Raw genomic sequence first — 12,998 nt, 5'->3', positions numbered from 1 at the left:
CTGACCTTCTTTACACGTGTCCTAAAGTCATTCGATGGCGTCGGTGCTTGAATTCAGTTCAAGTGAATTAGGGGTGCAAAACGATGCGCCCGGACGCAACAAGAAACGAATAGAAGTCCTTCTTTTTTCCTTAAGAGGTCGTTATTTAACGCGATTTCACTACTTTGACTGACGGATGGACTTTCTGCCTTGTTGCCAGAGGACTCTGTTCGGACACTGACCACGCCTTGGGATTGGGAGGCGTCGGTCGGTTTCGAACCTTCAGTTTGTCTCTCTCTGTGTCTTAACATACTTTCGATGCTCCTGCTTCTGCTGTGTATCTACAAAGTTGTGACACTGGCTTATTCAACAGACGCTATTTGGCAATAATTTTTAGGAAATAGTTTTAAATCACTCGGGAGGAGTGGAGGAAAGATGAAAAAAAATATTAAGCACAATTTGACACCAACTGCTGCTCCAGCAACAACAACAAAAAGTACTGTCAGGTCCCCGTATTTGTATTTAATAACTCCACTTTAAAGGCGTTTGGGGTGCCCTGGCAGAGGAATTGAACGCACCTCGAGGGCCGTTTGGTCGCGTCCCCGCCCAAACCTTGTTTTTAACCTCTCTCTCTCTCTCGCTCGTCTCTTCTCTCCTGTGTCTCTCGTCCTACCAGCTCAGCCAGCCTTTCAAACTGCCTCACACTGTAGTCAAAGAGAAACAAATACTCACATAGCAACATGGAAATATGTCTTTGTATGATATACTAAAACTATGTTGGTGCATTTGTTTTTATTTTTTCAGTTTTTAAAATAAATATTTCAAGTCCTTATGAAATACACAAGCGTGAATGTGATTTCTTTTGGAGACGTTGCACATTTTATAACAATCTGGAATTGATCAAGTTTAATAATCCCCTTAACCTGCTGATGCAGCAGGGGGGGGGGGGGGTTCTATGGAAATTACGTCGCCGTTGCTAAATGCTTTGAATAAAGTAAGCTTTTTGCAGGAGAGAATATGCAACACTGATTCAACAGAAATGACCTCAGATCCATCAGAGCTCCACTCTCAGTGCACCTAATTGATTTTTTTTTTTTGGAGGTGTATTATTTTCAAATTAATGCACAGTCATGAACTTAAAAGGGCTCGGTTTGCATTCTTTTTTGAAACGGAACACCCACAAACTAGAGCTACAAACCTGAACGTGGTTCTGTTCCATCCTACCTGCTCTTCCCACTGGAGATTACAACACAATGAAATCCCCTTATGCACACATAGTGTGTGTGTGTGAGACAGAGAGACACACAGAAGATTATAGAAATCCATAATCTGGGTTTAAGTGTCCTCCAGGATCAACCAAAGCATTGAGAAGTGTCGTATTATAATTTACCACGAGGTACACAGGGGTTAAATAATTAGTATAAACATTAATGAAATTAAATTCTGTAGGGGGCCTTAAAATGAGTTTGAAAATGAATGCATAGAAATTATTTTTACTGGCGTTGCAATTTTTTAATCCAAATTTTGTAGAACCCAGTTGAGGACGGTGAATGTTGTCTTACCGGCAGCTTTATTTTCTACCATCGTGGAACGAGTTGGAAGCACTGCAGACGCCGAGTCATGCTTTCCTGATGTTCTCCTCTGCATCTGCAGTTGTGAAGGAAGCGCTGCTGCAGAGACGCATTGGCAAACCATGTAATCGTATTTATTTTTAATTTAAATGCCAGAGAGAAGCACAAAACCAGATCCTGGGTCTGCATTTGAACCCATTTCTCCAGAAGCAGAAGCCTCCATCAGCGTCGCCTCTTCTCGGCATCATCTCATCTTTGCATTCACCCATGGGCGGCTTTGCCCCTGACCTGAGTGTGCAGGGATGCTTGACTTCATGCTGCTCCTGCCACACTGGTAATGTGGTGGGTGGGTGGAGCGGAGCCTGCAAGAAGCAGCCTGAGTTATTTATAGTCTCTGCAGTCCTGAGCTGGACCGTCTTACAGAAGTTCTCCCCGCAGCAGCATCTGTGTTTGTCGCCCCAGAACAAGCTGGACCCAACAGGGACCGGCCGACCGCACGCAGACGAAGGCCGCACTCATGGCTGCACAGGATGGAGTAAAAGTCTCCTCACGAGCATCAATCTGATCTTTTCTCTGTGATGTCGAGTCTCCATCTGATAAAAAGTAAAGTATAGCACGAGCTTAAATGGAACAGTGAGGACAGAATCAATATGTGACATCATCGCAGCCATAAATGAAGCATCGGACCTGCTGCAAATAAACTGGCCTAGTATTTCAGTCTCCTGGTTCTCATGTATTTATTTTTATTGTATTTATTTGTTCACGCGACAGCGTTCCCCAAACTGGTGCCATTTAAAGAAGCAACAGCAACCACAAAACAAACAAGCATCATAGATAGTAATGAACATACTATCATACACACTAATATACCTGGTCATAATACTTATTCGTCACATAATAGTCGCAAAGCCTTGAAATATGTTGATCAAAAGGGAACAGACTGTGATTCCATCGTTTTAGCCGGTTTTAAGTTTTGACTCTCTTTAAAGCTTCAAAGTGCCTCTTGAAGTAAAAAGAACAAAATTAAATGGCGGTGAAAACACGTTTGTGTTTTTGTTCTGCGGGTCAGCGGCCCGATGTCGGGGGTTGTCAGCAGGCCCAGCATTTCTCAGCGGCCCTCCTGACCCCGCAGACACTGTCACGACGAAATAACAGCAACACAATCTGATCGCTCTGGAAGGATGTCTGCGTTTCCTCCAAAGATATCATTAACCCTTTACCTGCTGTAAGTATCAGCTTTAGCTCTGCTGTGTTTGAGGATGATTGGGTCTCTGTGACATGCAGGATGCTGCCTTGATTTCACATCCGCTGAATTTTTATTAAAGATGTTTGTGCCTTGTACTGATTTTCGTTCTTGATTTGATCGTGTTTCTGAGTGTGATTCAGGCCCACAATGTTATTACAATGTGTATTATTAGATTTTCATACAATTTAATTGCCTTTTTTTTCCAATCATGTTTGTGCCTGGAAAGCAGAAAACTTACTGATGTGTCTGCTGTCATCACTCAGACTGGCCTCTGTGAAGCCTTTCAATGCAACTTTTTGTGCTTGCCTTGCACATTGCCTTCCATCCGGCCCCTGGCCCCTGGCCCCCGGCCCCCGGCCTGCCTAATACAGATATGAGGTCTGTGGGCACTTCAACCCAAAAAAACTAATAAGCAGTTTGCTTCTCTCGGGGGGGGGCAATTATTCCCCTCAAAACCAACAAAGAGCCGAAAAAGCAGCTTTTCGGTGCTGGTGCAGCTGGTGTCTGCTGCAGAGGCTTTTAGGAGACAGCTCATATTTATGGACAAAACAAAACAGACTCTCAGTGCGCTCGTGAGGCAGAGGATTGTTGCTCTCCTTGTTGCTCGTGTGGTCGGCGTGATGCTTCTGGAAAAGTAAATAAAAGCCATTTGTCAGGGGCCGCAGCATTGTAACGTGGCATGTGGCTGCCGTATATATTGTGTTTTTTCCCTCAGCATTGTGTGTGTGTGTCTGTGTGTGTGTGTGTGTACGTGTGCGTGTGTGTTTGTCAGCGGACGATGATTGATTACTGAGTGCCATTAGCAACTTTAGCCGCTTCTGCATGAGAAAGAGTTAACCTTTGAGAGCGCAGACCTCCGCCAAGCATCTCGGTCGCTTTATATTGTGATTTACAGCGACAGTTATTGTCCTACATTTATTCCTATATTCTATATTTGTAGATTCCTTAACCATGAAAACAAACATTTGGCATTTGGATTCACATTGATGTCATTATTAGTTTAGAAGTTATTCACTGAAAGCCCACTTACAGTAATGGAGGAGTCTTCTGGATCTGGATCCACAGCTTTAGAAGATACAACAGATCCGTTGAGATGCTCTGATGTGGAATTGACCCAGCTATAAGACGACACGCGTTAGAAATCGCTATCTCCAATAACTAATTGCCCCCCCAGAAACTGGCCTGCCCCGTTCATCACCCCTCCACAAGCTTTGGTGGAAATCAGTTCAGCGGTTTCTGTGCACTAACTGAATAAGTCAGTTTCCTTTAACGCAGTATTCAAGGATACGCTAAGAAATCTCTATCTGTGCCTCTTCAGAAAAGCTTAATGGGCTCTTCCTTGGCCCATGGTCCCGTTTCCTTTGAACTCGGTGAGATGGCGCTTGTGTAATCCTGCTAAGTAGATGAAACCCAGTTGAAAACGTAACCTCTTTAGTGGAAGTAATGTAAATTGTGTGTGAATGAGGGCATCTGTAGGCCAGAGGGGCAGCATGAAAGCACAGGAACCGCTGCCATCCCAGGTCACCAGTCCTTATTTGCCCCCCCCCTGTATTTTTAAATCACTTGTGTTTCTATGCATGTCGAGGCAGAGCAGGTTGCATGCTGGTAGCATGGTGGGGCTGTTTTCATTAGCATGGCTCCTCGGACGATGACAAAGGAAACGCCTGAGATGTTTTTAATGGTTTAGCCACTAAAAAAAAACATTAGATAATTGTTTTCAAATGCAATATAACCCAGAACATCTGGGACCGTGTCCTGCTTTGCCCGTATTCACATCAGATTTAATCATTGCACATGCATAGCAGCCCAGACGGTCAACCCATGGCCTAGTTTTACATCCGCAGGAGAGACGGCGACAAAGACATCACCGAAGACATCAACACCAACAGGATGTCAGGCCAATCACAGAGGACGGGTGGGCATGGCAGAACCAGACAGAGCATGACACCAACTCATCTGATACTCTGCTTTAGGAGAGAGAGAGAGAGAGAGAGAGAGAGCGAGAGAAACCGCAACAGGGTTGCTAGGAGACCCGGTCCAATGCAAACACAGCACCATCTGCTGCAGTGATATTTGGAGTGGGTTAGCCAAGTCGGACAGAAAGACAGAGAGAGAGAGAAAGAGAGAGAGAGAGAGAGAGAGAGAGAGAGAGAGGAGGATCATCCCAGGAGGATCAGTGGAAACAACACTACAGGGAGGACAGAGGGAGGAGTGGGAGGGAAGGATGGAGGGTGATGGGGGGGGAGCAAGCGTGATATAAGGTTGATTAATGTATGACTAACAGGTGTGACCGTCATGCCGCCCACGCTTAACCCTCCTCTGCCTCATCTCGCCAACACACACAGAAACATCGTGGATGTCACGCTCACGTCATTTTCTGCATGAAGGTGCTCCTGCTGCTGTTTTTGCCTTCCCATAATAACAGATGATGCACCTGTTACCACGGAGACAATGAAATGTCACAATCCGATTACACATTTCAGCAGCAGGTCAAACAGTCGGACGATCCACTTCAGAGATATCGTGATTGTTGTTGTCAATGTGTTTTATAAGTAGATCACACACAGTTTTTACAATAACTGATGTTGGTTTGTAAAACTGTGCAAAGTTTTAAAAAGTGCAAAAATGAATTTTAATCCTGTTTATGAACCTTCCAGACCTCTCAGGTCCTCTGAGACAGGTTTGCCCAGAGTCAGAACTAAATATGGAAAAGCAGCGTTTGTTTCTCATGCTGGAACTCTCTGGAACAAACTTCCTGGAGTCTGCTGCAACTCTGAATTGTCCTTGGCATTTAAATATGCTTTATAAGCGTCTCTAACTTGCAGATGCCACCCATTTATTGTCAATAATCGGTAGTCAAAAGCCGTTATCTTTACTTCAGCATGAAAAATAACATCAACTCTCCTTCAGACTCCAAACTTTAAAAAAAAACTCAAACTAAAAACTAAAAGGGACAAGCATTGACAGCAAAAACGCTCTGACAAAACAGCAGCTTCATCAAAAATGTGCGATCCATCTGTTTTTGGAGCTCGACGCGTTATAAGGATTAAAGTCAGGACATTCCCGTCTCTGCTGCCTCAATTTTTAACTCTACGCTTGACAAGCCGCTTTAAATCCAAGCGGTGATGCAACAATCCCCAAAAATCAAGATTTAAGGCTGAAGGAGAAGAAACATGTCGCTCCATACGGGTATCACGGTGCGTTTTATTAGATGATGATCCAATGAGATATAGTCAGCGTCAGCATCCTCCTTTACAAAAGACATTTTCAGTAAAAAAAAAAAGTAGTATTGTACAGCCAATATGGGGTACCAGAGAGAAAGCGTGACGTGACCTCAATCATATTCATTCATCATCGTGTGGACCATAGATTACATCATAGAATACATTAACACTATTTACACTTTGTAACACAGAGGTTGACGTGAACGGTAATCCGTGTGGTGAACAGTAAATATAAGCATATATTAAGATCTTCTGTTTACAAAATCATAATACATTATATATATAATCACAAAGAAAGGCTGTACAGATCCTCCTGTTTGTCCGAGCATAATATGATCTAGTTTTTTTGGTCAATTTATTGTTGATTGGCGGGTTCTTTGGTTGCGCTGGCCTCCTGCTGCTGAGAATCACCAATGGGAGTTTAGTTATTCGGGTTTGACCGTAGCTGAAGCGCATCGAACGGGTTCTGGGCAACTCCGGGGTCCGTTGCATTTTAGAACCACGATAACATTTAATCCGGGGTGCCTTTGTGCCAAAATGAAACTGATAAGCACGATGCATGACATTGCAATCTGGGTTTTTAACATCATGCATGGAACCGGGCCAAAAGGAATTCTTAAATAAATAATGTCACCTTCAGCCTTTCAGCAGGTTCCTGGTTTCAAAGTTTGCCTTGAGATACCTGAGCTATGTTTCCCCATTAGTTTAGTCTTTAGTGAGCCAACTGAGGTGGGGGGGGGGGTAAACGTGAAAGAGGAAAAATGACCTAAAACTGGGAGCACAACACAAGACAAAGTGGGTCATCCTAGTTAGTAGCTACTGGATATCACGTTTTTGTCTGTATTTCCTTTGGCCCGTTAAACTAGTCATGTATTAACCCTTTATCAGTTCTTCAAATCAAAGCGTCTTGTTTGTGTCTGAATAATCAGACCCTCCCCCCCCCCCTCCCCCCTTCCCATTTCCCTGGCTAAGCCTGCAGAGCCTTTGCAAACCCATAACAGCATGGAAAAACCTCGCAAAACCTTTGGGAATCCCAGCCGAAGCCGTTAACCTTACGCTGCCCAGTTCAATCTGGCTGAGTGACATAAAGTGCACGTCTCCGTCTGCGCCAGACGTACGCAGGACGGGGCTGGCAGGCCGCTTTATGGGACTCGTTGTGATGAAGGACGAATAAAAATGAACCCGGGAGGGGAGCTTTTTAGCTGCTGCAAGAGCAAATTCCTGTTCCTGTGAGGGTTTTAGGTACAAGCTGGGGACTCTCACCCAACCCTGGCCAGTCTCAGCTGCGACACCGGCAAGCCACGGAGTGGATCTCAGCCAGAAGCCCCCACAAACAATCCTGATCCAAATGGATCAGGAGCTTTCCTCTACCTGACCCTGTGACCTTGCGCTCAGGCTTCCAAGTCAAGCCTCGGCAGCAGGTCTCATCAGCTGGCATGTCCCGGATCGTATGGATTTGCTCTAATCTCCTTAGGTCATCTCATTCGGACAGAGCGATCGGCATCTCCAACCGGGGCCCAACGGGGCCAGCCCAACCGGCGCCGGCCTTCGCGTTTAATAGACAGGGTGACACATTTCAGACAATGACGACGTCTCCTTGAAAGTATAAAGGGAGTGTTGGCAGCTTTTTAAGAGCCGCCCTGTTTCAGTGAAGCCAGTCCTCTGGTCCCCCGAGCCGCTCACAAGCCTGCCGAGTCTGACTCTCTGTCAGGCTGGGCTATCAGAGGGGCGGGCACAGAGTAACAGAGTCTAATGGTAAACCAGCCAAACCAAAGCCACACCCCCCCCTGCTTCCTCCCTCCCTCCTTGTCCATGCATTCATCCAATCAAGCCCTCCCCACCCGTCACTTCCTGGCCTCTCAGTCCCAGCCGTTGTCCTTGATCATGTGGGCCAGCTCGATGATGAACTTGCCCTCTTTATACTTCTGACTGCTTTCAAAGGCATGTTCCTGGAGGGTGTGGCAAAAAGAACAGGAGAGAGAGAGAGAGAGAGAGAGAGAGTTTAATTCAAAGGATCGATGCACGGGGATTACAAACATGTCTATGCTTCATATTGAGTCAAGGGTGGTTATAAAAAAAGAGCTCCTCCTGAAAGTCTTTGACTCACTGCTGCTCTCGCTGCTACTGGCTGTTTGAAAGCTGGTTATATAACAGACAGACACTGCGGAGGACCCTGCAGAACCTAAAACAGACCACGCTGGATCATCAGACCTCACCGTACGCTGGCAGAAATAAACCACGAAACGCAACACGTAATTTGAGCTCTGCAACATCACAATCACTCGGAGTCGGAGCGCGTTCTATTTTTACAGGCCGTGACACGCAGCTCCGCTGCGGCAGGTATGTAGTCATTTCTCTGGAAAATATGAATGAGATGTAAAAGAAATGCGACGACAGGAAGCTGCACAGAAGCTTCTTGACTCCACTTGGCTTTATTCTGAACACACACACACACACACACACAAAAAAAACATTTTCACGATATCATGCCGCCATTCTGTGCAGCAACATTTGGGCACGGAACTAAAAACTAAAACACATGTCAGACCGTCCGGTGTTGGGCTGCCCGAGTCGTCAACACTCCTCCAACGCAGAGCTTTAAAGCACGCTGCATATAGTTTTCAATGTTTTTTTTTGGTCAAAACATTATAGAAACTTTCTATTTTTGTGCAAGCAGACTTTAAAAAGCGGCTAACTGTCTTTCGCTCGCAGCAGCCGGGCAGATTAGAACAACAACGGCAGCACAGACAAGCGTGCACAACCGGCCAAGCATCAACACCTCAGCATTTAAACTACGAGCATTTGAGCATGATTAGCTCAAGGAGCTATTAGCATATCTGTCGAGTCGCTGACAAGAAATGCTTTTATTTCAAAGTACTTTCTCAACTAGAAGACGAACGGGACAAACAAGAGTGTGTTAGGGGTGACTGATGAACGGATTTCTCTCGTGGTGGTCATTTGTTCCGTCTTCCTTTTTCAAATGTCGGCCCTTTCTAGTCCAAATAAGGCAAAAATGATAGCAGCAAGATTAAAAAAAGTCTTTGATCTACCGGTATGCCATAAGAAAATAGCGTAAAAAGTAAAAACAACCTTATAGTCTCTTAAATCCAGTTTCACAGAGCAGACTGATAATGTTTTGCACCTTGTTTTGTCTTTGGCTATTTCGGTGCAAAGCTGCAGCGGCACGTTGTCTGATTCCTCCGTTTAGAGGTGCAGCAGGTCAAGCCCCCCCCCCCCCCCATCCAATAGAACTGTGATGACTGCAGAAAACCAAGAAAATGATATCAATGCCAGCCCTCCAAGTCCTATCTAGAGGCTGGAAGCTGGCGCATGTGTGTGTGTGTGTGCACCTTCTCCACAGGAATAGAGACCAACCCCCAAAAAAGGATTTACTTTTGAATCTGGTTTGCCGGGTGTTTGCCGGGCATCACGAGGAAAGGGGGCTATCTTTAGGCTGCATGGTTTCAGGTTAGATCCCGTTTAGCTCTCCTTCACCAGACTGGAAACAGCGCCTGCACTAATAGATCCTGCGTGTGTGTTCCAACTCGCTGCAGCACAGCTCGGAAGAGCCTGCGACTGTTTACTGTAGCGCTAACGTTAGCCGCCACGGCATTAACGGTCATCGTTATCATTCAGCAGCGACAGCAGGGATGAAATCGGACGCCTGAACTATAAATATATAAACATATAAATATAAATCCACATATACTGTTAGCACCTAAAGAGGGAACCGTCTGTAAACTGGGACAATTAAAAGTGACGGGCAAGTCTTCAACCTTCAAACCTTCAACATCAACCCTAACCTTAACCATTTCCATCCCAGCAACTCTGGGCCGAACCTCGGCAGCGATTCTGAGAGAAGAGGAGGCCCAAATGAAATTAAGGTGCAGCACAACAGCATCCTCCCACTGTACCATCCTCTAACCTCGGATGCAAGTTAGTGGTGCGGCGCAACAAATCCCTCCCTCAAGGACACTTACGTATTTCCAGCCCAGGGTTGTCTTACAGTTCTCACAGTAGATATCCGCCACGGCATGCAAACCTGTGAGCAGAACTCGCTCCTCGGCGGGGCCACACCCGACGTTCACCCTGAGAGTGGGGAGGGAATGCAGGCAGGAGACAGAAGTTCCAAATCAGTGTTGTGCGTAACGCATGATGCACTCGTACCGTGCACAGCGATAGGACACCAGGCCGGGGGGCTACGATTCAAGCTGCATAATGTTCACACTCAAGTCAGCCGATGACGACAGCCCCTCAGAGACACATTTTTAGAGGAATACTCACACCGAGTTGAACAGGTAGGCTCTGCCTTGGCTGCCCTGGAAGGACTGCAGAGACAAGATGAGACGGAGATAAAGGCTCGGATAGGGATCTCCCCTTTCATGCAGAGTGTTAACGCTGCTGAATTACACAGGCACGCTCTTGTATTTGCGTGATCACGTAACATCCACGGTTTGGTTTCCTTAAAAAAAAAAAAAAAACGCCCACGTGCTCAATTGGGATGCGACTCTGCTGTAGACGAAGCTCTTATTCCTAAAATGTGTTTAGAACATTGAAACGGTGCAGATTCTCTAATCCATGGGTATCGAGGAAATGAGATTATTTTATTTATCACGACACAAAAGCTGCTTTTAAAAGAGACACGTTAGACAGAGCGGCTGGCTTGAAACCAGAAGAGGGCCTTCGCACACAGGTGAGGTGAAAAGGTGATAATGCATCGATTATCCAAAGCGCTAATCGGTTTGTAGCGTAAGACATCCACAGGTAACAGCTCACAGCTCACCTTAGAGATGAGCTCGTCGTGGTTGGCCAGGTGAGCTCGGCAGTGGATGCAGCTGTAGGTTCTGTGGCAGCTCGGCAGGTAAGCCTGAAAGGTCTTGGAGCGCGTCATTCTGACCATGGGCGGGGTTGGCGGGCGGTGCAAGAAGGGACTGCCGGCCCAGGTCGGCTCACAAGGGAAGCACCGCAACACACAGGTGAGGGCCGTGGTGGGCGGCGGGTCGGGAGGTGAACACCTGAGCAAAAAGAGGACGGGAGAGCGGCTTAGGGTTCCGTGGTTGTGTGGCAGCGGCTGCTAATACCTGAGCAGCAGGCTAAAGCTGCTCCCAGATCAGTTTCAGGTCAAAACCACAGAAGAAATTCATGCAGTAACAGGAATCTAAAACAGAGGCCAACAATTGTGTGGACTGTCGTCGTTTGCTCTTGTCCAAGTTATATTCCTTTCTTGTCTTTGGTGCTTGTTAGCTAATGTTAGCACAGCAACAATTTAAACTAAAAGATACATAAATGTTCAACAAGGGGAAATATTACACAGCATTTAGTCTATGAGCACATTAGCATGCTAGCTTTAGCACCACTGTGCACACAGCCTCCTGGGGCTTTGCTTGAGCAACACTTCCTGGTTCCAAATAAAAGGATGCCCTGCTAAAAAAAAATCTCTTTTCTACGACCTGAGATTTGGACTGAAAATCAGAACAAACAAAACATTAATCAAATAAGGAAATACACAGAATATTGATATATATATACTGGCTGCAGCGATCTCCACTACCCTGTGAGTGAATCATTCTCTACTGGCTCCATGTCAGTTCATACAGGCAGCAAGGCGAGCTCACATTCTGTGCTTAAGTCTACGAGACTGTGGAGATAATCTGCTTATCCCAGCACAACTGTTAGGATCGTGCTCCGCTCGCTCCATGACATCCAAGCAGACTGGGCCCTTAACATACTTTAGCTGGTGACCGAGGAGATTAGTGAGCTGGCCTGGGAACCCATCCCCAGTCACGTTGGTGGGGGGGGGGGGGGTTAATCTTTGTTCTTATATTGCTTATTTCCAACATTCTATGCAACTTTAATAGTGATTTTTCTTTTGTGGTTTCCATCTCCTTCCCGTCTGAACCATCTGGAATAACTAATAAAATACTCAATATTAGGAGGAGCCATCTGTGGGAGGGATTTACTGCTTCGCAATATGACTGTTTTCAGCGTCAGGCGGGGGGGGGGGGGGGCTGATAAGGGCTCCAGCGCCGGCGGGGAGGAACGGGGCTCATAAACACACAGGCCAGAGACGTGCCCTTGTTTTCTCTCGCCGCACTTGATGCCAGCGACGTGGGCTCGGGACACAAAGGCAAGCTCAGTGCAGATGTCAAAGCCACACACACACACACGCACACACACACACACACACGCACACACACACACACACACAGATGTTGAATCAAAAGTGTGTTGTCTATTCTTGGTCATTTCAGGACAGCAGCTGTTTATGAAGCGTCCAATTTGTTCACAACACAGGCCTGATATTATATCATATCATTAAAGACATTTGGAATTGTTTATATCTAATTTGTAGATTTCATTTGATAACTGATTCATCGCCGTAGCATAAATGCCGATAGCTTTTATAGATATGATATATTTCACGTTGAACACACAAAGCTCAGTAAAAAAGTCTCGGGCAGTGCAGATAACCTGGAAATGTAATCTGCAAAGTTCAAACTCAAACTTTAGATTTAATTACATCCGCTTTAAGCTTCTTCTACGCGGCGGCTGGAGACGTAAACGTGACCTTTAGAGGAGGAGCTGTCCGTCACAGCTGAGAGGCGGGACGTCAGAAGCAGCTCTGGCTTAGCATGATGCTAATGTACAGTGAGTGGATGACGGTATTTATGGAGTACAATGTGGAGTACTCTCTGTGGACAAGAACTTCATTCCAACGAGAGCAACAGTTTTGACCGTAACCGTCATGAAAACTCCTCCTGTGATCTATGGAACGCTGAAATGCCGTTATAAAAACTAAAACTATAATTATATGTGTTATACAATGAACTACTCAGTCTTATTAGTTACTAGAAGACAGGTTGTGTTTTAATTTCAACTGTTGGAAGGATGTCTCAAGACTCCAGGAACATGTGACAAGAATCTCTTAAAAAAAAAAAAAAACTTTTTATAGACCGATGAATGAAAGTAAATAATCTG

At 45.7% G+C, this 12,998-nt stretch overlaps 1 protein-coding gene across 1 annotated transcript; it reads right to left on the bottom strand.

Moving 5' to 3' along the window:
• Positions 1-7,851: 7,851 nt before the first annotated feature.
• ypel2b (yippee-like 2b) lies at positions 7,852-10,935 on the bottom strand. Its single transcript, XM_068745525.1, has 4 exons — positions 10,804-10,935; positions 10,305-10,348; positions 10,001-10,109; positions 7,852-7,969 (listed from the first exon to the last, which is right to left on the bottom strand). Exons 1-4 carry the CDS (start codon positions 10,918-10,920, stop codon positions 7,880-7,882), a joined length of 360 nt encoding a protein of 119 aa, XP_068601626.1. The 5' UTR covers positions 10,921-10,935; the 3' UTR covers positions 7,852-7,879.
• Between the last annotated feature and the right edge of the window lie 2,063 nt (positions 10,936-12,998).

The sequence above is a fragment of the Brachionichthys hirsutus genome, chromosome 11 (genome assembly GCF_040956055.1).
Source record: "Brachionichthys hirsutus isolate HB-005 chromosome 11, CSIRO-AGI_Bhir_v1, whole genome shotgun sequence".
Lineage (NCBI taxonomy): Eukaryota > Metazoa > Chordata > Actinopteri > Lophiiformes > Brachionichthyidae > Brachionichthys > Brachionichthys hirsutus.
The sequence above is the reverse complement of the archived record's forward strand: the minus strand, read 5'-3'. Positions and strand labels throughout refer to the sequence as shown.